This window comes from Calidris pugnax, unplaced genomic scaffold (genome assembly GCF_001431845.1).
Source record: "Calidris pugnax isolate Ruff unplaced genomic scaffold, ASM143184v1 scaffold237, whole genome shotgun sequence".
NCBI lineage: Eukaryota > Metazoa > Chordata > Aves > Charadriiformes > Scolopacidae > Calidris > Calidris pugnax.
Window position 1 is genome coordinate 447,150 of NW_015090985.1, and position 25,649 is coordinate 472,798.

Here is a 25,649-nt window from a genome sequence, read left to right on the forward strand (position 1 = left end):
CGTGGAGATTGCTTACAGAAACCACAGTAAGAAAAGGCAAGAAGAAAACATGCATTGCTCATCCAGAAAGATTTGAGAGATTGGAGGGGAGAGCGGCACAGTTAAGCAGCAAGGCTAAAAGACTGTTAGAGGCAAGATGCCATCCTTCAGAAAGCTGTAGAAAATAAATATCCATAGGTTAAATGTTAAAACCTAGGTTGGGCCAGAAAGAACTTCAGGAAAACTTGAAAATGACATTACAATAATACATTCTTCTTCAAACAAATGAAGGGCTGGAAGCCCTTTAGAGAAATTGTAGAGTTAGCAAATGCTCCGGGTTTGACAGATAAAAAAAGAAATTAAGCCACACAACTACCCTCTTTGCATTGGTACTGGGTGAAAGGAAGAGGAGAGGTTTCCATCACACCTTGTACGAGGGACTTACAGTATCTGTGAAACCAAAATGTCAATAGAGAGGGTTCTGGAAGAGTCAGAGAGAAGGACCAGCAGCGCATCGCCAGGCTTTGATGCTGGGATTGGGATTTCTCAAGGAGCTTGGGACCGAAACAGCTGCTGTAACCTCTCACAAGTCACCTCCACACCAGGAGATGGGAAATCGATGCCAGGATTTGTAAAAGGGTTGCATTTGAGAAACATCAGTAAGTAATAAGTCAGGAACCTGTATTAGGCAAATAAACTGCAGCTACAACAGAGCGTGAAATCCCCAGCGACATGGAGTGATAATGCAAATGTGTCACTTTTCAAAGGGAAATCTCCCATCACACCTGGTGGAGAGCTCTTCAGAAACAAAGCCAGGAGGGGCAGGAGAGAAGCCCTCGCCTGAGCAAACAACTGGTTAAAAGAAAGGCAAGAGAAGGAAGGAACGTGGGTGGTGGGAAGGGACCTGTGGGGCTGCACCGTGGTTTGTGCTGAGACCCCTTTGGCTCAACACATCCCTACGTGATGAAAGGAGGCTGAGCAGCCAGGTGAGACGTCAGCACGGGTGAGATCCCATGGTAAAGAACTGCAGAAAGACTCCAGGACATTTTGTGCCTGGATGTAAAGGGACAGATGAAATTCACAGTGGCTGAAGTGACACACTTTAAGGTGGGAAAAACCAACCTGCCTCTATATGTGAAACGATGGCTGTAAGCAGAGCAAGTCCACCAAGATCAGCCTACGCCTAAAATGTCACCTTAGTGCTCAGAATGAACTGAAAAGTCAGTCAGATGCTAGTATTTACACACTTGCATCTTTGGTACAATTTTAGTCCCCTCTATCTCCAATTTTGGAAGCGTGCAGGAGAAAGGAAGCCCAAGAAAAGTTGGGAAAAGGGCACTGAAAGTCAAAACAGCTTCCACAAAAGAAAAGACTGATCCCTCTGAGGCTTCAGGACCTGGGAAAGAGATGGATGAGGGAGAACACAGCAAAGTCTGTAAAGTGAGGAGGGGGATGGAGAGGGCTGGTGGGACACTGATTATTCCCTCTTCCAGGCAGTACAGCCACAGGCAACAGATGACACTAACACACAGCAGGTTCAAAACAGACAAAATGGGGTGATTTTTCACAGGAAATTTATTTGTAGAATCCTTGTTGTCATGGATGCTAAAAGCTGCCATGGGTTAAAGAGGATGCTGACAGGGTTTCACGGAAGAGAAACTGAATTAGTAAACACGCAGAAACCACTGCAGAGTGAAAAAGTCCTGGAGAAACAAACTTTTGGACATGGACTGGGACAACACTCTCTGCTCGTCTGTTCTGCTCCTGGTCACTCCTGGAGACAGGATTCCAGGCCAGGCTCTGACTATTCTTACATATAAATTAACTTCTCTATAAAAAATAAAAGTTAACATTACCTGTGATCACTCTACAACTCTTCCTATGTCTATATTTGCTCACGTTACCTCTTTATTTGCCTTACAGAAACTACTGTTGCCCCTGCCTGCTTTCATTATTATATGCAGCTGATTTAATAGCGCTGGGGTCCAAACAAAGACATGCAGCATTTTCCCATACGACCACAATTAAAATAAAACCATTCCAAAAGCAAAAGTCTGCTCGTATGTAAAAATATTATAGAAGCTGAAAAACAATCTGGAGTTGTTGACTTCAATTTAATTGTGTTTCTGTCCACTCTTAATACTTTTGTAGACTCAATAACCCATGAAATAAACTACTGATGTTGAAATGAAGGATACAGTTGTTTCCTAATCAGAATCAGGTATAGTAATTTTCTTTCACCTAATTTGGAAAGCCTCCGGGGCAACTTTCAGCGTGCACGGCATGGGCAACAACTACATTATTAATAAAATAGGGCAACAATGAACAAAAAACATAGAAGTCTTTCTGGTTAAAAATTCACTTAAAGGAAATTACCACATAATTCCTGCCAAAAAAAAAAAAGATTGGAATAAAGCAGCTTACCATCTGACAGCGTTCGTACAACCACATCTTGGGTGGAGACCCCGGGGCCGTGTTTGTTGTACGCCACCACTCGGAAACTGTACTCGGTGTATTTCTTTAACCCGTTAATGGTGTAGGAGAGTCCTCCTACATCAACGTCCTGTTGACAAACACACGTGTAGAAGGCAAGGTCAGAAGCAGGTCTGGCACTAATATACAGGTCTTAGACTTTGTGTGCAGCAATAAAGTCACACACAATAAAGTTAACGTGTAGAAGGCAAGGTGAGAAGCAGGTCTGACACTATTATACAGGTCTTTGCGTGCAGCAATAAAGTCACACACAATAAAGTTCATCTGTAGCACCTGCAGATGAAACACACAGTTTATTCACGGCCACGACTTGTGAAGGTGCAAACAGTGAGTGTGGGGAGAAAGCACGACCTGTCTGCCCTGTCACAGCACGGACACTGGGTCTGTAAATGAAAAGAGATCAGGCAAACCTCTCTGTTAGTGAAAATTATGATTATGTTCTGAATAGTGGGATGCAGAAGTGGAAAATGACGTTTCATCTTGTCTCTAAATTGGAGAGCCATGGATTTGATGGATGGACCACTCAGTGGATCAGGAACTGGCTGGATGGCCCCACTCAAAGGGTTGTGGTCAATGGCTCAGCGTCCAACGGGAAGCCAGTGACGCATGGTGTTCCTCAGGGGTCAGTACCTGGACCCATGATGTTTAATATCTTTGTCGGAGACATGGACAGTGGGGTCAAGGGCACCCTCAGCAAGCTTGCCAAGAACACCAACCTGTATGGTGTGGGCGACACGCTGGAGGGAAGGGATGCCATCCAGAGGGACCTAGACAGGCCCAAGAGCTAAGCCCATGTGAACCTCATGAAGTTCAACCAGGCCAACTAGAAGGTCCTGCACCTGGGCCACGGCAACACCAGGCACAAATACAAGTTGGGAGGAGAATGGATTGAGAGCAGCCCTGAGGAGAAGGACTTGGAGGTGTTGGTGGATGAGAAGCTCTACGTGAGCCAGCAACGTGCACTGGCAGCCCAGAAACCATCTGCACCCTGGGATGCATCAAAAGAAGAGTGGCCAGCAGGGTGAGGGGGTTGGATTCTGCCCCTCTGCTCCACTCTGGGGAAATCCCACCTGGAGCACTGCGTCCAGCTTTGGGGCCTCAGCACAGGAAGGACATGGACCTGTTGGAGTGGGGCCAGAGGAGGCCCCGGAGATGCTGGGAGGGCTGGAGGCCCTCTGCTGTGAGGACAGGCTGAGAGAGTTGGGGGGGTTCAGCCTGGAGAAGAGAAGGCTCTGGGGAGACCTTAAGAGCCCCTTCCAGTCCCTCAAGGGGCTCCAGGAGAGATGGGGAGGGACTCTGGATCAGGGAGGGGAGCGATGGGATGAGGGGGAAGGCTTTTGAACTGAAAGAGGGGAAATTTAGATGAGATCTCAGGAAGAAATTCTTTGCTTTGCTGTGAGGGTGGCGAGACCCTGGCCCAGGCTGCTCAGAGAAGCTGGGGCTGCCCCATCTCTGGAGGGGTTCAAGGTTGGATGGGGCTCTGAGCAACCTGGTCTGGTGGGAGGTGTCCCTGCCCAGGGCAGGGGGTGGGACTGGATGGCCTTCACGCTTCCTTCCAACCCAAACCATTCCATGACTCTGCTTCTATGATCTAAGGAGTATGACTTCCCTATTTAAAAATGGATGTCAAAAATTATTTTAAATGCTCGCAAAAATATTCTTCCCTCAGCTTTTTTTAAACCTGGAATCATATTCACACGCAATCGGATGGATAATTAAATGACTGAGATTAATCATCCCAAAGTTGTGATTATTCTCAGGTGGCAACCTATATTTGTAGAGAACATACTGGATTCTTCCAGTAGAATCATAAGAAAACTTAATCAATTAGACACTCGCCACTACTAAAACACATCACTGGATCAAAGAACTCAACAAGCAAGAACAGTTCAGATTAAGGATGATGCTGAAATCAGAAGTTGGCCTAAATTTACTAAAATAAAACCAACTAACCTACCAAACCCACGCAAACATCCTTTATGCTGTGTGAACCAGAACTGGTAAATGACGACAGAGCCGTTATTGGAGTTTTTCTCATGTGATATGGACACCCCATTTGCTGAAAGGGTGATACATGATGGACATCCCCAAATGCTTCTTGATGCTGAAGAATACCTAACTAAACCATCGCATAAAACATTGTTTTAATTCCAAGACATATACGTTTCATGCTGGATTTTTAAGTATTTCCATATTTTAGGAGAAAAGATTCAGACTATCAGAAAAGTGAACACTTCACAAGGTGTTTCTAGAAATTTGAGATAAAAGCATAATGAAAGACAGAAGGCTGTTTAAGGCACTATATACCAGGCAGGAAGAGTCAGCTCCATACCTGTTCGGTGTCCTGTCCTTTCTCCATGTAGTAGAGCTTGTAGTTTTGGATTTCTCCATTTCCAGCCAGTGGTGTCTCCCAGGTGACGGTGACAGAGGTGGGGGAGCTGGCGTACGCCCGGATGTTGGGTGCTGGACCAGGCAGCTGAACTGGAACATAAGCATGGAACAGCTAGTCACCAACTCTAACCATTTAGTAGCCAATTACTTTCACGTCAACTTCTCTATTAACTGACTCCAGTTAAAAGATGGATATTTGTTCCCATTTCAGCATTTCACATGGATTCATAGGGGGGTATAAAGGTGGGACCACATTTCTGAGGGAGATCCTCCTCCCTGGGTCAGATTCATTTTGTCATGAACCTGGCCTGGACAAGGAGCAGCGTGGGGAGTAGGACTCAGGTGATCATCCCCTTGTACTGGGCACTGATGAGGCCCCACCTCGAGCGCTGTGTCCCACAAAGACACTGAAGGGCTGAAGTGGGTCCAGAGGAAGGCAATGGAGCTGGGGAGGGGTCTGGAGCACAAGTCTTGTGAGGAGAGGCTGAGGGAGCTGGGGGTGTTCAGCCTGGAGAAAAGGAGGCTGAGGGGAGACCTTCTCGCTCTCTCCAACTCCCTGAAAGGAGGGTGTAGCCAGGGGGGGTCGGTCTCTGCTCCCAAGGAACAGGTGATGGGACAAGAGGGAATGGCCTCAAGTTGCCCCAGGGGGAGGTTCAGATTGGAGATGAGGAAAAAATTTTCCACGGAAAGGGTTATGAAGCCTTGGAATGGGCTGCCCAGGGAAGGGGTTGAGGCCCCATCCCTGGAGGTATTTAAAAGCCGGGTTGCCATAGTGCTTAGAGACATGGGTTAGTGATGGGTTTTATCAGAGTTACGTTGATGGTTGGACTAGATGATCTTAAATGTCCCTTCCAACCCAGACAATTCCATGAATGACCCTAACAAATGACACACTTCGCATTTTCCTAAAGTTCTGGTTTTTTTCTTCTTTCAGTTAATAGCAATTCTTTTATAACAGAAACCTTATTGAATTTAACAAGGAATGTCTGATCAGTTCTTCTCAAGGGTGAGAATAAATCATATCAGCACCAACAGGGTGACTTGGAAAATCATTTTGAAACTCCGGTTGGGAAATGCAACTTTTAAAGAGCATCAACTTATTCTGGGGAAAGGTCACGAATGGGGGAAAACAAACAAACAAATAAAATCGATGCCAAAGTCAAGAGGACTGGAAATCTTTGGGGCTCACCCTCAGGCTGAGTTGCCACCTTCAGGGGTACGGAGCTCTCTCCGGGGCCGTGCTTGTTCTGCGCCACGACGCGGAAGACATAGACCGTCTCTGGCATCAGGTTCTGGATCATCACCTGTGTCTCCCCAGGACGACTCGTATTTTCAACGCGTTCCCTTCAGGAAAGGGAAGGGTCGGGCACAGAAACAGTCATCCATTAGTAAGAGGGGTTTTTGAGGGGCAAACGAAGGGACAGTTGCTACTAAGATGTACCTCGTTTGAATGTATCCGACGTGTTAATGATGTGGTTATTTATACGGCAGGGACTACACAATGAAACAATAATATGCCAAAATTGCTGGTGACAAACAGCGTCTCATTTTGTAGCTTCTCTTTGAAAAAAAAAAATATGAACTGAAGTAAAAGAATAAATTATGCCCGACATCACAAAATTCTAAGTAGTTCCTTTGTTATTCTCGTAACAGCACGCGATAATTCACAGTGACAGTTTATCCTACTGCTCTGAAGCCAGAAGAGAAAATATTTAAGCAGCATACACGAGGGTCTGCTGAGATTTAAGGCATTTTTGTTAATATCGCGGGGCTGCTTTCTGTGTATTTTTCGAAGCAGCTGTTTTAATGTATTCCTCCACCTCCAAACTTTACTTTAGTTCCTCCCTAATATTTAGATTTTTTAAAAACAGCCCCGGGCTCTGGCTCGCCTACGCCCGGGCAGACAGCTGGGCACGGGTGCTGTTGCCACACAAGTGGTGGAGCCCAGAGGAGGCAGCGTCTGCCCGTCCCGTCCCCTGTCCCCCCAGGAGGGACCGGAGCAGCCACCGCCACCGGTTCCCTCTCAGCCCAACCTCCAGGCTGCTGGACCCCTCCGTGTGTCTGCCAGATAAAATAAGGCCACCATTTTGCAAGCCAAAAGCCATACCCCAGTGGGGAGAAGGCACTCGGGGTGCTGAGGCGAGAGGCAGGATTAGTGCCCTGCCTTCAGGGATCCTCCATCGCGCCCCCGGGCACCGGGGCTTCACCCCCGGGAAGGGCAGTTTTCCGTCTGGGAAACTCCATCGGCTCTTATCAAGCTCCGGATTGAGGGGAAGATTAAAAGATTAATGACTGATTAACTGCAGGCTGGATTTCCAAGCCATTGCTGCTCCCCCCGTGAGCTTCCCCCGGAGCCACGCTCGGGCAGCGGCACCCACACACTGCGCTGCCCTCAAAATCCACATAAAAGCAGGACAACAAAAGGAGAAATCAAAAACTTCCCCACTGGGAAAATAAAGGGAAAATGTGACTGCTTTGAATACAATTCTTTCCCTTTTGTCTGCTAGACTTTGTTCAGCTCTACAGCAGAGGGCAGACGATTCTCAGCCCGATGATTAGCTGCTATTAAATCATTTTTAATGCAGAAGCCTCTGCAAAATTATTCCACAGTCTCCTCTTTCCTACCTTCCAGCCATTATGCCTTAGTTTATACCAGGGAAATGTGATGCCAAAAGCCCTATTTTTGATTTATTTCAACTGGTACGGTTGATTTAGCATAACTTGGTTGAAAACATTTTGAAATCCCTGTTGATTTCTGCACTATTACACTGTATCTATACAGAGGGAAAGAATACCCTTCCTGTAACTAAACATCTAGTTAAATGCATTTTCTAGAACCTTCTCCTTCGTGAAAGTTGAGCTAAAATGGCATTGCATAAGCAGCTTAATTTATTCCACATCTTTTTAAATTTCCATTGTTAAATGAGGAGCATCATTATAGCATATTTGAATTAAAAATGCTTTACAAAATATTTTTCTTCTTCTAATGTTTCTAAACTATTTTTTTGCAAGAAAGAAGGTGACAGAGAAGCGAGACACATGGTAAAGAAATACCTTTCCCACCACGGAATGAACCTGGGGAGACAGGGAAAAAGATCAATATTTTCCCCCACCAACTTTTCCAGTTCTAGCTAGTGCAAAATGTTTGCTGGAAAACGCATTTTCAAATTGATGGTTTCCTTTAAGATGCATCTTAGATACAATGATGGTATTTGCAAACCCAGCCTAAGTGCCAGCTGATTCACAGCTGTGGAATAACATTTGTTGCCCATTGACATGCAAAATATATTGCATTTTCTGCCTCAAGTGTAAATGCACTCACTGATTTTATCTCGGAAAAAAATGCCAGCAATCCAAGGTTATTATTTAAAATTACCAAAAAAAATCAAATCATTTTAATGGAAAGACATTTATCAAAAAATAAACAGACACATCAAAGTATTGCAATTTTCAGTAATAACTAGGAACTGTGCCTTCAAACATGTTGAGATTAATCTAATTAAGTGCTACATGAATCTCTCATTTATGGCCTTTCTTAGGGCGCTTTGAGCACCTTTAACGAGCTGTGATGTGTTTAGGTTGGGATAACAGGTACCAAACCAGATGGGCATACGAATAACTGTATTACCCTACTGAACATTAAGACTATTCTAACTCATCCCAGTATAATCCCAATTAAGGAGCTTTGTAAACTAGAGTTAAGGTTTAAAACGGGGCATGGCTGGAAGGTGGGGGTGGCCCGTGCCAGCTGGAGAGCCCGGCCACCGAGCTCCCAGACGCTTCCACACTGTCATTACACACAATTAAACTCCATTTTCTGCCTTTGAAGCACCTACGGTGAAACGTGGGTTTAATATTATTTGATATCTCACACCTGTGATGTGCCATCCTGTACCAGCACTGTGCTTGCTATTTCTTTTATTTTTGTCCAGATCCTGAGTGCTGAAGTTTTGCAGAATTACACCTCCATTTGCCCCCCCAGCACATTCAAATTTTCATACCCTTTTCAGGGGAACTGCCTTTAATTCCAAATACCTAATGCAAGGGGGAAATAACCAGCGTCCAACGGGAAGCCAGTGACGCATGGTGTTCCTCAGGGGTCAGTACCTGGACCCATGATGTTTAATATCTTTGTCGGAGACATGGACAGTGGGGTCAAGGGCACCCTCAGCAAGCTTGCCAAGAACACCAACCTGTATGGTGTGGGCGACACGCTGGAGGGAAGGGATGCCATCCAGAGGGACCTAGACAGGCCCAAGAGCTAAGCCCATGTGAACCTCATGAAGTTCAACCAGGCCAACTAGAAGGTCCTGCACCTGGGCCACGGCAACACCAGGCACAAATACAAGTTGGGAGGAGAATGGATTGAGAGCAGCCCTGAGGAGAAGGACTTGGAGGTGTTGGTGGATGAGAAGCTCTACGTGAGCCAGCAACGTGCACTGGCAGCCCAGAAACCATCTGCACCCTGGGATGCATCAAAAGAAGAGTGGCCAGCAGGGTGAGGGGGTTGGATTCTGCCCCTCTGCTCCACTCTGGGGAAATCCCACCTGGAGCACTGCGTCCAGCTTTGGGGCCTCAGCACAGGAAGGACATGGACCTGTTGGAGTGGGGCCAGAGGAGGCCCCGGAGATGCTGGGAGGGCTGGAGGCCCTCTGCTGTGAGGACAGGCTGAGAGAGTTGGGGGGGTTCAGCCTGGAGAAGAGAAGGCTCTGGGGAGACCTTAAGAGCCCCTTCCAGTCCCTCAAGGGGCTCCAGGAGAGATGGGGAGGGACTCTGGATCAGGGAGGGGAGCGATGGGATGAGGGGGAAGGCTTTTGAACTGAAAGAGGGGAAATTTAGATGAGATCTCAGGAAGAAATTCTTTGCTTTGCTGTGAGGGTGGCGAGACCCTGGCCCAGGCTGCTCAGAGAAGCTGGGGCTGCCCCATCTCTGGAGGGGTTCAAGGTTGGATGGGGCTCTGAGCAACCTGGTCTGGTGGGAGGTGTCCCTGCCCAGGGCAGGGGGTGGGACTGGATGGCCTTCACGCTTCCTTCCAACCCAAACCATTCCATGACTCTGCTTCTATGATCTAAGGAGTATGACTTCCCTATTTAAAAATGGATGTCAAAAATTATTTTAAATGCTCGCAAAAATATTCTTCCCTCAGCTTTTTTTAAACCTGGAATCATATTCACACGCAATCGGATGGATAATTAAATGACTGAGATTAATCATCCCAAAGTTGTGATTATTCTCAGGTGGCAACCTATATTTGTAGAGAACATACTGGATTCTTCCAGTAGAATCATAAGAAAACTTAATCAATTAGACACTCGCCACTACTAAAACACATCACTGGATCAAAGAACTCAACAAGCAAGAACAGTTCAGATTAAGGATGATGCTGAAATCAGAAGTTGGCCTAAATTTACTAAAATAAAACCAACTAACCTACCAAACCCACGCAAACATCCTTTATGCTGTGTGAACCAGAACTGGTAAATGACGACAGAGCCGTTATTGGAGTTTTTCTCATGTGATATGGACACCCCATTTGCTGAAAGGGTGATACATGATGGACATCCCCAAATGCTTCTTGATGCTGAAGAATACCTAACTAAACCATCGCATAAAACATTGTTTTAATTCCAAGACATATACGTTTCATGCTGGATTTTTAAGTATTTCCATATTTTAGGAGAAAAGATTCAGACTATCAGAAAAGTGAACACTTCACAAGGTGTTTCTAGAAATTTGAGATAAAAGCATAATGAAAGACAGAAGGCTGTTTAAGGCACTATATACCAGGCAGGAAGAGTCAGCTCCATACCTGTTCGGTGTCCTGTCCTTTCTCCATGTAGTAGAGCTTGTAGTTTTGGATTTCTCCATTTCCAGCCAGTGGTGTCTCCCAGGTGACGGTGACAGAGGTGGGGGAGCTGGCGTACGCCCGGATGTTGGGTGCTGGACCAGGCAGCTGAACTGGAACATAAGCATGGAACAGCTAGTCACCAACTCTAACCATTTAGTAGCCAATTACTTTCACGTCAACTTCTCTATTAACTGACTCCAGTTAAAAGATGGATATTTGTTCCCATTTCAGCATTTCACATGGATTCATAGGGGGGTATAAAGGTGGGACCACATTTCTGAGGGAGATCCTCCTCCCTGGGTCAGATTCATTTTGTCATGAACCTGGCCTGGACAAGGAGCAGCGTGGGGAGTAGGACTCAGGTGATCATCCCCTTGTACTGGGCACTGATGAGGCCCCACCTCGAGCGCTGTGTCCCACAAAGACACTGAAGGGCTGAAGTGGGTCCAGAGGAAGGCAATGGAGCTGGGGAGGGGTCTGGAGCACGATTCATAGGGGGGTATAAAGGTGGGACCACATTTCTGAGGGAGATCCTCCTCCCTGGGTCAGATTCGTTTTGTCATGAACCTGGCCTGGATGAGGAACAGCATGGGGAGTAGGACTCAGGAGGATTTTGTCATGAACCTGGCCTGGACAAGGAGCAGCGTGGGGAGTAGGACTCAGGTGATCATCCCCTTGTACTGGGCACTGATGAGGCCCCACCTCGAGGGCTATGTCCCACGAAAAGACATTGAGGGGCTGAAGTGGGTCCAGAGAAGGGCAATGGAGCTGGTGAGGGGTCTGGAGCACAAGTCTTGTGAGGAGAGGCTGAGGGAGCTGGGGGTGTTCAGCCTGGAGAAAAGGAGGCTGAGGGGAGACCTTCTCGCTCTCTCCAACTCCCTGAAAGGAGGGTGTAGCCAGGGGGGGTCGGTCTCTGCTCCCAAGGAACAGGTGATGGGACAAGAGGGAATGGCCTCAAGTTGCCCCAGGGGGAGGTTCAGATTGGAGATGAGGAAAATATTTTCCACGGAAAGGGTTATGAAGCCTTGGAATGGGCTGTCCAGGGAAGGGGTTGAGGCCCCATCCCTGGAGGTATTTAAAAGCCGGGTTGACATGGTGCTTAGAGACATGGGTTAGTGATGGGTTTTATCAGAGTTACGTTGATGGTTGGACTAGATGATCTTAAATGTCCTTTCCAACCCAGACAATTCCATGAATGACCCTAACAAATGACACACTTCGCATTTTCCTAAAGTTCTGGTTTTTTTCTTCTTTCAGTTAATAGCAATTCTTTTATAACAGAAACCTTATTGAATTTAACAAGGAATGTCTGATCAGTTCTTCTCAAGGGTGAGAATAAATCACATCAGCACCAACAGGGTGACTTGGAAAATCATTTTGAAACTCCGGTTGGGAAATGCAACTTTTAAAGAGCATCAACTTATTCTGGGAAAAAGTCACGAATGGGGGAAAACAAACAAACAAATAAAATCGATGCCAAAGTCAAGAGGAGTGGAAATCTTTGGGGCTCACCCTCGGGCTGAGTTGCCACCTTCAGGGGTACGGAGCTCTCTCCGGGGCCGTGCTTGTTCTGCGCCACGACGCGGAAGACATAGACCGTCTCTGGCATCAGGTTCTGGATCATCACCTGTGTCTCCCCAGGACGACTCGTATTTTCAACGCGTTCCCTTCAGGAAAGGGAAGGGTCGGGCACAGAAACAGTCATCCATTAGTAAGAGGGGTTTTTGAGGGGCAAACGAAGGGACAGTTGCTACTAAGATGTACCTCGTTTGAATGTATCCGACGTGTTAATGATGTGGTTATTTATACGGCAGGGACTACACAATGAAACAATAATATGCCAAAATTGCTGGTGACAAACAGCGTCTCATTTTGTAGCTTCTCTTTGAAAAAAAAAAATATGAACTGAAGTAAAAGAATAAATTATGCCCGACATCACAAAATTCTAAGTAGTTCCTTTGTTATTCTCGTAACAGCATGCGATAATTCACAGTGACAGTTTATCCTACTGCTCTGAAGCCAGAAGAGAAAATATTTAAGCAGCATACACGAGGGTCTGCTGAGATTTAAGGCATTTTTGTTAATATCGCGGGGCTGCTTTCTGTGTATTTTTCGAAGCAGCTGTTTTAATGTATTCCTCCACCTCCAAACTTTACTTTAGTTCCTCCCTAATATTTAGATTTTTTAAAAACAGCCCCGGGCTCTGGCTCGCCTACGCCCGGGCAGACAGCTGGGCACGGGTGCTGTTGCCACACAAGTGGTGGAGCCCAGAGGAGGCAGCGTCTGCCCGTCCCGTCCCCTGTCCCCCCAGGAGGGACCGGAGCAGCCACCGCCACCGGTTCCCTCTCAGCCCAACCTCCAGGCTGCTGGACCCCTCCGTGTGTCTGCCAGATAAAATAAGGCCACCATTTTGCAAGCCAAAAGCCATACCCCAGTGGGGAGAAGGCACTCGGGGTGCTGAGGCGAGAGGCAGGATTAGTGCCCTGCCTTCAGGGATCCTCCATCGCGCCCCCGGGCACCGGGGCTTCACCCCCGGGAAGGGCAGTTTTCCGTCTGGGAAACTCCATCGGCTCTTATCAAGCTCCGGATTGAGGGGAAGATTAAAAGATTAATGACTGATTAACTGCAGGCTGGATTTCCAAGCCATTGCTGCTCCCCCCGTGAGCTTCCCCCGGAGCCACGCTCGGGCAGCGGCACCCACACACTGCGCTGCCCTCAAAATCCACATAAAAGCAGGACAACAAAAGGAGAAATCAAAAACTTCCCCACTGGGAAAATAAAGGGAAAATGTGACTGCTTTGAATACAATTCTTTCCCTTTTGTCTGCTAGACTTTGTTCAGCTCTACAGCAGAGGGCAGACGATTCTCAGCCCGATGATTAGCTGCTATTAAATCATTTTTAATGCAGAAGCCTCTGCAAAATTATTCCACAGTCTCCTCTTTCCTACCTTCCAGCCATTATGCCTTAGTTTATACCAGGGAAATGTGATGCCAAAAGCCCTATTTTTGATTTATTTCAACTGGTACGGTTGATTTAGCATAACTTGGTTGAAAACATTTTGAAATCCCTGTTGATTTCTGCACTATTACACTGTATCTATACAGAGGGAAAGAATACCCTTCCTGTAACTAAACATCTAGTTAAATGCATTTTCTAGAACCTTCTCCTTCGTGAAAGTTGAGCTAAAATGGCATTGCATAAGCAGCTTAATTTATTCCACATCTTTTTAAATTTCCATTGTTAAATGAGGAGCATCATTATAGCATATTTGAATTAAAAATGCTTTACAAAATATTTTTCTTCTTCTAATGTTTCTAAACTATTTTTTTGCAAGAAAGAAGGTGACAGAGAAGCGAGACACATGGTAAAGAAATACCTTTCCCACCACGGAATGAACCTGGGGAGACAGGGAAAAAGATCAATATTTTCCCCCACCAACTTTTCCAGTTCTAGCTAGTGCAAAATGTTTGCTGGAAAACGCATTTTCAAATTGATGGTTTCCTTTAAGATGCATCTTAGATACAATGATGGTATTTGCAAACCCAGCCTAAGTGCCAGCTGATTCACAGCTGTGGAATAACATTTGTTGCCCATTGACATGCAAAATATATTGCATTTTCTGCCTCAAGTGTAAATGCACTCACTGATTTTATCTCGGAAAAAAATGCCAGCAATCCAAGGTTATTATTTAAAATTACCAAAAAAAATCAAATCATTTTAATGGAAAGACATTTATCAAAAAATAAACAGACACATCAAAGTATTGCAATTTTCAGTAATAACTAGGAACTGTGCCTTCAAACATGTTGAGATTAATCTAATTAAGTGCTACATGAATCTCTCATTTATGGCCTTTCTTAGGGCGCTTTGAGCACCTTTAACGAGCTGTGATGTGTTTAGGTTGGGATAACAGGTACCAAACCAGATGGGCATACGAATAACTGTATTACCCTACTGAACATTAAGACTATTCTAACTCATCCCAGTATAATCCCAATTAAGGAGCTTTGTAAACTAGAGTTAAGGTTTAAAACGGGGCATGGCTGGAAGGTGGGGGTGGCCCGTGCCAGCTGGAGAGCCCGGCCACCGAGCTCCCAGACGCTTCCACACTGTCATTACACACAATTAAACTCCATTTTCTGCCTTTGAAGCACCTACGGTGAAACGTGGGTTTAATATTATTTGATATCTCTCACACCTGTGATGTGCCATCCCGTACCAGCACTGTGCTTGCTATTTCTTTTATTTTTGTCCAGATCCTGAGTGCTGAAGTTTTGCAGAATTACACCTCCATTTGCCCCCCCAGCACATTCAAATTTTCATACCCTTTTCAGGGGAACTGCCTTTAATTCCAAATACCTAATGCAAGGGGGAAATAACCATGTAACTGTACAACCTATAAGGCAGACAGTCATTTCCATCTGATCAGATGACTTGAGGTGTGACCATAAAGCCATGAGATGGACACCCACTTCATTCCCACGTAATTCCCTCAATAAAAGCCTCTCTGACACCATCCAGCCAACATGAAGAGATGCCACCAGCTGGTGACGTTCTGCAGCCAGTGAAACAAGCAGAAGTGAGCTGATTTCTGTGCTCTGAAACGCTGCTCTTCCATGGAGAGTTCCAGTTTCTCTGTTCAAGAGCAACCTCCAGCCCTGGAGATCCTCATTCTCCTGCACTCCCCCTCAGCAGACACCACACACGTCCAGAACCAGCTTCTATCCTTTCAGAAGGGATAAATTTCCTACGACTTTGGCAGCATTTGCATTTTTGCTGTAATTCCTTGTTTGCTGCCACTTACAAATCTTGTGTAACACTCAACTTAAGGGCCAGTGTTTCTCGACAAGGAGATACTGAGTTTAAAAGATGAAATACAGAATTTCTCTGGGGCAGGGGCAGGAGGAACCTCTCGGCAGCTGAAGCTGCTGGTGGCATAAAGAGAAGGCACGGGGCTGAGCAAGAGCCTTTCACAGGAGGGCTCCATGACCACTGGTGGGAAAATCACCTTCCAGGCATCTTGCCATCCTTTAAATACGTCCAAAGGGCAAAGTTACGAACACCTTACCACATTTCTGCACGTGTCTCCTTTCACTGAACAGGGAAAACTAAAAGGACCATGAATCAGGGTGGCTGAGGCAGCTGATACCTGAGGAATCGCACACCTCGTACACTGCGGAGAGATGTAAGCGCTCTGACAATGCCCAATATGAAGATGACTCTTTACAGCCCTTCAAAGATGGCTTAGAGATGTCAGAATATCTAGCTAAGCCGGGCCGTCTTATATTCTTTTCATTTTTCACCCACCTGATTTAAAAGGTAAATAACTCAAATACCTAGCCTGATCACTGCTCAAACACAAGCGAGGAAGAGACAACACTGAGGTTACTGAAAGGATCCACTAACACATGCAATGAAAATAGTACATGCAGGCAAAAATCTCATAGTATGAGGAGATGGTACACGCACTGAAAATCACAGCAGAGCCACATGATCACACAGAATTCAAGGACCCCAAAGCAATTATTTAAGCAGTGTTTTATAGCCCCAAGGAAGGAAGGAAGGAAGGAGGGCTGCGCATCCAAGCCTGACTTCAAAATGCTCTGATTTCTCACTGCTTACTCACGTGTGACACACTCACCTATTTCTTTCTTCAATAACCAACCAACGGTGCCACAAGGCCCACCCAACTGGTCAAAAAGTACCACGTAACACACAGTGGTAAACACAACTCTTTTTTTTTTTTCTGTGTTTTTTTTTTCTTTCTTACTTTTCTTTAAAAAAATATTGTTCTCATTCTCTAAATCCAGGTTCAAGTTGTTGTTACTTAAAAAAAAAAATATTATTGTTCTCATTCTCTAAATCCAGGTTCAATATCAGGATTTGACAGGATTTTCATACCAGGCTGTGAAATGCCTGATACCAACTGTCCTTATGAGCCATAGCAAAAAAACTTCCAAAAAGCAAAGGAGCAGTGAAGCTCAGAAAACAGCGAGTGTGTGCTAATAGAAAAGGCTTTCAGAGCCTACTCTGAACCCTGCTCCAAGAGGACACTCAAGCAAACAAAGATCTCATTGAAGTCGATGAAACCACCTGCTTACATATAAGCACCAGCTCAAGCACTTTGCTGTGTAAACCTGGGGAGCAGGTCAGCCCAAGCCCCGAGGGTTGCTCTGCAAGGACTGGAAACAGCCCTTTCTGCAGATTGACCCTTAATTTCCTTCTTTATTCACCACAAATTATGAGATACCCTTCGTTCTGCACAAGCTTTTGGCCCAAGAGGAATATTTTCTAGATTTCTATAGTCTCGTAGGTAGTGGAAAGGGATGCGTTTTGTTTCCTCAAAAGCAAGCCCCAGCAGAGGAGAGGCATGAAGGCAGCTCCAGCAAATTACCATCTCAAGACCCACTGGGAAGAGTGGTTACAACTGGAGGAGAGGCAAGAAGCAAGAAAGGCTGCAAGATCCTACCTTTTTTTTTTTTTCCTGTCATACTTAAAATATCTCCAATAAGATTGAATATTACCAAAATAAGGAAGAAGTAGAAAAACATCATTTGTGAGGCTAAGAAAATTTTACTAATTGCCTCAATTAATCGTCATGAGCCCAGACAAGACGTCAAGCCAGAGAATGAAGAAAGAGTGGCAATTCACCATACGCAGCAGTGCGGTTTATGTTCTCTTCAAATTACTTTCTTAACTTGGAGTCCCAGGCTCTAGACAGTGAGCAGACAGATCATTTTCTTTGGAGTAATAAATCTGATAAGCAAGCTAATTTGCAATTAATTAAGTACTGCTCAAAATGATTGTTAGCTCCAACTCCTCCAAACTTACCACAACAATTTGAAACTGTAATTTTGAGCAGTAGACCCCATCAGTGAGAAAAAGGCAGAGATTGAAAAAAGCAGAATGTGGACTAGGAGAGGAGATATAAAAAGGTATTTGAAAGAGTATGGTCTATTTATATGTAGCATTAATTATCAGGAAAAAAAAGAATTGTTTTGAATGGAGAAATGAAGTCTTATGTGATTGGCAGCAATTTATACTGGGAAATGGTATATAGTGTAGGTAGGTCAAAGAAAAAGATTTCTGAAGATGTAGATCAGTGATACGGTTTAGTGATATTTTTTGTCAGTGTTAGGTTGATGGTTGGACTTGATGATCTGAAAGGTCCCTTCCAACCTAGAAAATTCTATGATTGAACAAAACCATTGGGATAATAGGTCAGAAACTCATGAATGCTTCTTATTCATGAAATCTTTATTTTGCAGGGACTACTAGGAGAGAATCAACATTTATCTGACACCTACTGCAACCTTTAGCCAACACCCACGATGTGGTTCTCTCTAGATTCAGAGCACATTGACAGGGTTTTAAAGCCTGAAGTGGCTGCTCGCTCTCAACAGCCCATGGATTATCGGGCGGGTGCTCCTGTGCCCGCTGTGGATGGCATTTGCAGCAATGTCAGTGTTCCCCAAGAGGTGTTACAGCCTACGCTCACTCATAGTTTCTAAGCTGCCTGTCAAAAGCAGGTAGCAACTGTCTGCAGTCAAACACATGCACAAGAGTTGGGTGTTAAGAACCCGTATACGCAGCAAGGAGGCAAATAAAAATGCTCTTCCTCTCAGCGGCGTGCAGGAGGGAAGGGAACACAACCCCTGGGGCTCCACAGGGGTTTGAGCATTAAAGACTTCAGCATTATCCTGCTTCTAAGCAAAGGCAGCGTGAAGAAGAGCCGCAAGAGTCGGTCTCTTTTCTCAAGTCACAGGCAACAGGACAAGAGGAAATGGCCTCAAGTTGCACCAGGGGAGGTTCAGGCTGGATATTAGGAAAATTTTTTTTACTGAAAGGGTTCTCAGCCATTGGAATGGGCTGCCCAGGGAGGTGGTTGAGGCACCATCCCTGGAGGTGTTCAAAAGCCGGGTTGATGTAGTGCTGGGAGGTCTGGTTTAGTGATGATGCTCCTTGTTTGTTGTGTGGGTGTCTATTTTTGTCAGTTAGGTTGACGGTTGGACAAGATGATCTTTAAGGTCCCTTCCAACCTAGAAGATTCTGTGATTCTGTGAAGAGCACAACCCATTTTACACGTCAAGATCTTTACCTGTTTATACCTTCCTTGGTGTAGAAGATGGAGTAGGTGAGGTTGTCGCCTTGAGGGTCCGATACAGGCGTCCGCCAGGTCAGTCTGATGAAGCGGGTGGAGACGAGGGTGGCCACGACGTCCCGCGGGGCTGAAGGCAATGGTCCTGTTGCAGCTGGTGCTAGATGGTCATTAGTGGCACTGGTCAGTGAAGTGGGAGGTAATGTTGGGATGGCAACATCTTGTCATGTGCAAACATTGGGGAATATGAAGGGCAAACACCACCACGGTTTAAAAAAAGAAAAAAAAGAAAAAAAACACAAAAGAAATAAACAAAAACCACGATGGGAAACAAAAGAAAATGAACACACACAAAAAAGGCCATTAAACTGAAGGCTGACATGCAGGCAAAGGTAACTACTGAAAACTAATGGGAAATATTAAAGGACACGTCACTGTCGAGCAAGCAGACCAAATCTCCACTGTAATGGAAGTGGCAAGGGAAAGGGAAGGGTGAAAACTGAGGATAAAATATGACCTTGTAAGAGGACATACCAGAGGCAAACAATATTTTCATTGCTTTGTAAACCAGATATAATACCAAATGTTTACCAATAAAACCCCCCAACTTGCATCATTTATTCAAAAATACATCCAGACCCCATCTTCTGCTTTCTTTCATTAAAATGCAGAATTCTCAATCAAAAAAAAAAAAAAAAAAGACAGACAGAATATGCAAAACATTTAAGAAGTACAAACCCATCCACCTTGTGCAATTAAAGGTTGATGTCAGTTCACATGGTACCTGCTTTCTGAGCTGGTTGGGTCCTACTACTGCCCACGGTAACATGTGGTGACCAACTTGGCAGTGGAAATAGAGATTTTTTTTTTTTCCTTACTTTCACTCAGGTCACTGTTTTCTTTCCATCAGTGCTTCCCCCCCCTCACATAACATACATTACATCACTTTACAAAGATACTAACAAGCATAAACTTTTCTTCGTATTATACGAAGACTTTACAAACTTTTTTTTGTGGTAAGTCATGTACATCTTCCTGTGTTACTCCTTTAAAGCTGGGATAAATCTCTGGGATTACTGCATTAAAGGGTTGGCAAGTTAACAGCACATGCTGTAACGTACTAATAGCTGTTCTCCAAATCCTATTAAAGCAATCCATCCAGTAAATCTAACAGTAATATTCTCAGCAGCTGGACCCCAATTACCACAGAGTATTACAGGAAACACAATTAGTAACAAAACCCTAGAGCTCAGGATACCCTGATCTTTTTCTGGATTCTTAACTATTTACCAAGCTTAAGCCACCTGATGACATTTTCCACATGGGAATCTATGCAGCCAAATACCTTTATTCACTTATTAATTATGGAAACTAACTAAAACATCTCAGATTTTCCCCAGAAAGAGTTCAGGACTCTGGAGTACAGTTTCTGTTGAGAGCGGCAGCAACCCCATCCAATGTACCACCAGGATACATGGACTTGTGTCTCCACAGACGAGGAGAAAATTGCACCCAAAACCCCTGACTAACCCAGAAACATCACATGAACAACCCAACCTTCATGCAGACACACCAAGGAGGCCTCAACTGCGCTGAGATCATCCATCATCAGCCACAACCTGATTTTATATCTGAAAAAAAGCCCTGTCAACCAAAGCACCACTTCACATAGAGGTCTTGAATTTGCAGAACTCTCATTTTTTTCACTTCTATTTCCCAGGCAACTACTGACAATGGGGGAAGAACAAAGGACTTGCTTCCATCCGAGTTGTGCAATGTAATAAAAGTATAGTGGGACCAACTATGAGACATTTAATGGTGTAATGGTTTCACACCACTGTACACCAGTGATACCACAAAGACAAGGGTGTATCTCTGGAGAGCAGTGACCACCACCAAGGCCCAGCTCCATGGGGACACTGGTGATGCCCTCCCTCCCTTCCCGTTGCCACTGTGCCCATTCCTGCTCCATCCCATCTCCCACCCCTCCCCGAGCCCCCACTCACATTTCATCTCTCTCAGACACTGCCCACTCTCGACTGGGAGAGCTTCACTCCCCCAACAAGTGCTGCTGAAAATACAATCACTAACTTAATTACATCTAAATTACATGTTTCTTCTTCCTTTGATAGGAAAATCAAGACTTTTTACTTCAACACCCATTTCTGTTTCATCTCCTCTCTCAGACACTGCCCGCTCTCGACTGGGAGAGCTTCACTCCCCCAACAAGTGCTGCTGAAAATACAATCACTAACTTAATTACATCTAAATTACATGTTTCTTCTTCCTTTGATAGGAAAATCAAGACTTTTTACTTCAACACCCATTTCTTTACAGGACTCCGCAAGATTCCCAGAGGCAGGAACATACATATTTTGGCATTGAAAATACAGATCACAGAAAGACAAGTACTCAAGAATATCTTCTTAATTATCCTTTCCGCACTGTAATAGCCACAAACCACAATTAAGTGTTCTCCAGCACCTCCCTTCTGATCAATACACTACACCATTAATTTCACGTTCACTGCAAAACTATTTTTATGTTCCCATAATTAGGTTTCTTACAGAAATGCACCACGTTTTATCTCTTCTTCTGGACTGAGAGGGGGCCCACGTGCCCCCAGGAAGAACCTTGTTACTGAGGACTCCTTGGTACAGCCTGTTCTATCGCACAGCTTCACTCCTCATTCCATGGGACAGGACAATATACCAACAGCAACGGCAGTGTCTCGGGGCAGAAAAGGGTCTAGATAAAGTTATCAACACTTACAGTTACCACTGTAAGCTTCCTCCAATCTGAAACTTCACCATTGCTCAGAGCAGTGAGCACCAAAGTGTGCTGCAGGTAAGTTCTCGACGCCAGTTCTGGATGACCCAGATCTAGGAGAGATGCTCTCCTGGATCTGCTATCCACAAACTATAGGATCACAGAATGGTTTGGGTTGGAAGGAGCCTCAAAGATCACCCAGTGCCACCCCCTGCCCTGGGCAGGGACACCTCCCACCAGACCAGGTTGCTCCAAGCCCCCTCCAACCTGGCCTTGAACCCCTCCAGGGATGGGGCAGCCACAGCTTCTCTGGGCAACCTGGGCCAGGGTCCCACCACCGTCAGAGTGAAAAATTTCTTCCCGAGATCTCATCTAAACCTCCCCTTTTTCCAGTTTGAAGTCATTACCCCTTACCCTATCACTACATGCCTTGTAAAAAGTCCCTCTCCATCTTTCTTGTAGGCAATATAATATTTTTCTATGTAATAAAATATGGAAAATTTCTTCAGAGATTTGCTAGTGAATGGCATCCTCTGCTGAAATGACCCTCAACACTACCCCTTGCCCTATCACTACATGCCTTGTAAAAAGTCCCTCTCCATCTTTCTTGTAGGCAATATAATATTTTTCATGTAATAAAATATGGAAAATTTCTTCAGAGATTTGCTAGTGAATGGCATCCTCTGCTGAAATGACCCTCAAATGGTAGAATTTAAGATCCTAAGGAAGCTGAGGAAGGCATTTGATGTAATCAAGACACTGAACTACAGGAGAAGAAACTCGAGCATGGACACAGGACACGTGCAGTCCCATGGACAGTTGTCCTGGTGGGCAACAGAGCCCAGGAGAGCTGGGTGATCTTCCAGGACAAACTCCTCACAACCCCAGAACAATCCCTTTTCCTACACCCAAGCAAAGAAATGGGTACGGCAAGAAGGCAGCGTGCCTGGCCAGGGACCTGCTGGCCCACTGCTAAGCACAGAAAGCGTAAAGGAAGCAAAATAGAGCCCAAAATGCCTAATCACAGGAAATACAGAGACACCAGCCAGGCATGCAGAGGTGGAATTAAGAAAGCCAAATCTGGACTGGACGGGTGGCTGGTGGGGCATGAGGAGAGCTGGGTGGCCCAGCAAGCGCCCAGTGTCTTGGTGAATGGGGTGAAGATGAACCAGCAGCCCAGGTAATGACCAGCACTACCCAGGGCTTGATACTGGGACACAGCGGGGTTCACCAGTGCCCTGGGTGAAGGGACAGAGATCAGGCATAGCAGGTTTGCAGGTTACAGGAGATGGGGAGGAGCAACAGCCAGACGGGCAGAGAGAGGGAGAAATGGGCTGGTGGAAACCCCAGAGTCCAACACCAACGAACATGGAGCCCTGCACTGGACCCAGCTATCACCTCTCTGCTCCGAAAGGACAATTTAAGCACCAGTTCAATATCACACTTATGGTCCCAGTGACACCAGCCAGGCTCTCCCATGTTAACACTTCCCTTGGACTGGGGACCTACTCGCTGCACCTACCTTCACTCCTTCACACCCTGTTGCCCATGAGGACCCCGAGGACCAAGGTACGGTACTTGGCAAAACACCCCCCTGGCACCCACAGCTTCCAGTGTCTTTCCCAGGGTACCTGCTTGATTGACTTCCATCACATTTCAAACTTCTGTTCACTTTACACTTCAATTGAACATTTTCCCCTTGCAGAAAGCTTTAATCCCCTAGCCTTCTATTAACTAATTACATTAATATTATTTAAAACCATAAAACAGTTTGAGAAAGAAGTCTGTAGGGAAGCTGTTACAAAAACAAACTTGTGCTTTACATCTGCATCAGCCAAATGCCTTCTGCAGCAGCATCTTCTGAATCATTCTGGTGAGCTCTTTGATTGATTGCTTCACACATTTATTTAAACTACTTAACATATGAAGCTCCCCCGTTTTTTAAAAAGAAAGTTAAGACACTTCATATCCAGCATGACGGGCAGTTGCTAGTTCAGTGCAGAAATTCCTTATGACCATCACTTCAGCTGTTCATTTTCACTCAAGGAAGGCTGTGGATTAATTTCTACTGCAGCAACTTACAAAGAATAAAACTCCAAGGACCAGTATCAGCTGCCATTCTGCAGCACCAGTTGGTTTTTTTAGAGCTGGGACACCTACTCACACTCGAAATCCAAACCAGGCACCTTCCATCACCTTACATTAATACTTTAGTTTGTGTCTTGGTAATATTGTCGGGTGATTTGCTTCAAATTACACGCTCTTGACACAAAAGCTACACCTTATCTAGCTTTCAAAATTATTCTGTTTAGTTAAAATGCAATACAAATATTTTGTAAAATAATTAAATTGAAACAAAATGCTGGAATTCAATGCAATACGAATATTTTTTTAATAATTAAATTGGAAAAAAAAAGCCGGAATTTCTCTAAGGAAAATTATTCCCCTGATAAATTTTTAAAATTCATCTGCTTAATCTAAAACACATCCCACGTACTCATGTATTTGTCTTCCTCTATAATGAAAAAGATCCATCTTTCGCTTAAGTGATCTGCACGCAGCGCTCGAAGAACCTGCAGGCAGCGAGATGAAGAGTCTGGGAGAGCTGCCAAGATTCCCCAGATTCACAGAAACCCAGCTTTATCCTCACGCGAGGCTCAAACTCGGAAATATTCCTTCCGACAGCATCATAGGTAGATCGGTCGAACACAACAAAAAAACAGCAGTGTCTGGAAAAATAAACTGTGAAGCAAATAAAAGCACAAACGACTTGTAAATGGTAGGAGCAAGGTAAGCAACGAATAGGCACGAAAACTCACCCCCTGAAAGCTGCAATTAAACACCAGCTTGGTAGCAATTTGGTGCTGTTGATAGCTGCGGAACGTATTTAGAAGACGAGGTTATTTCCCTTCCTTTTTTCCCCCCCTTCTTCCTCAAAACGCCTCGAGTGCCATCACAAACCGATTTGTACACAGCCCTGTGAGCAGAACGCTCAGCAGTGCCGAGCTGTGCTAATGAGTAATTACACTAAAATTAGTTTTAATGCCAATAAGGGAACAGCTTTATTACTTCAAGCTTCTAAGCATGGTGTAACAAGTTACATGCGAAACAAGTCTCTTCTTTCTACGGGATATTTCATCACTTTTTAAGAAGTAACTATACTCTGGAAGATTCTTTGCAGGCCTATTCCTACAGCTTCACGTTATTCTCATTATTTTAAAATTTAAAATATTTTAAATAAGTGACACTCTAAGAGCACAGCAAGGGGAGGATGCTGTTTTGTGCCGGACACACACACAACAGATTTATCTTTTCAACCTCTGCCGATAGATCAGTTCTTCCGAGTTTGTGTTTTTCTAAGGGATCAAGACAAAGTCCTGGTTCAATCTGGCCTCGCACAAAAGCCACCCAGTCGAGATGCAGCACGTTGGCTCGAACAGCATTTGAAAGGAATCGTTCAGCAAAAGAGCTGGCACAAAATGAATCGCCCTCGAACGGCGGCTCCGCTGCAGTCGGGGGCAGAGGAGAAGGGGAGAGCGAGGGTAAAGAAATGTTGCTGAGAGGATACATTAAAACCCTCTCAAGACAATTTCAGTTCTGGATCAATAGACAAGGAAAGTCACTTGATTTATCTGTCTGCATCTAACAGAGTTAAAAGATAATGAAAATAAGTTAAAAACAAAGCAAATGATTTCAAGCAGTCCTTTTTTCTGCTTCGCACAATAATTTTTTAATGCTTATGTAGTAACCTGGGCAACATAACGATGTCTAAAATACTAAACAAATACCCATAATGTCCAACCACTGAAACCAGCCCCCGCTGGACACCCAGCACTCCCCCAACAGCACGAAGTAGGCAAAAAAATGAAAAAACAGGATTTTCGTAACTTTCTACTAGAAATGTTATTTTACCCACAGTACCTGTACTTTATTCCAACATGTGACATTGTGCATTTGGGCTGCAAATCCCTCTGGCCCAGCACAAGAGCAGATTCTCCCCACCCACCCCCCACGTACAGACCTGTGTTCTGCAAACCCAAGGTGCCCACCTCCTTTTGCTGCCCAGAATG

General features: G+C 45.0%; 1 protein-coding gene across 1 annotated transcript in view; it reads right to left on the minus strand.

Annotated features, from left to right (window-relative positions):
• The window catches only part of NEO1 (neogenin 1), a 193,127-nt gene that overhangs the window by 42,802 nt on the left and 124,676 nt on the right, over window positions 1-25,649 (minus strand). Inside the window, exons 8-11 of the mRNA XM_014953840.1 lie at window positions 18,811-19,030; window positions 12,224-12,378; window positions 10,673-10,821; window positions 2,404-2,542 (exon numbers count right to left, since the gene is read on the minus strand). Coding sequence (XP_014809326.1) covers window positions 2,404-2,542; window positions 10,673-10,821; window positions 12,224-12,378; window positions 18,811-19,030 — 663 coding nt within the window. The remainder of the gene's footprint in view (window positions 1-2,403; window positions 2,543-10,672; window positions 10,822-12,223; window positions 12,379-18,810; window positions 19,031-25,649) is intronic.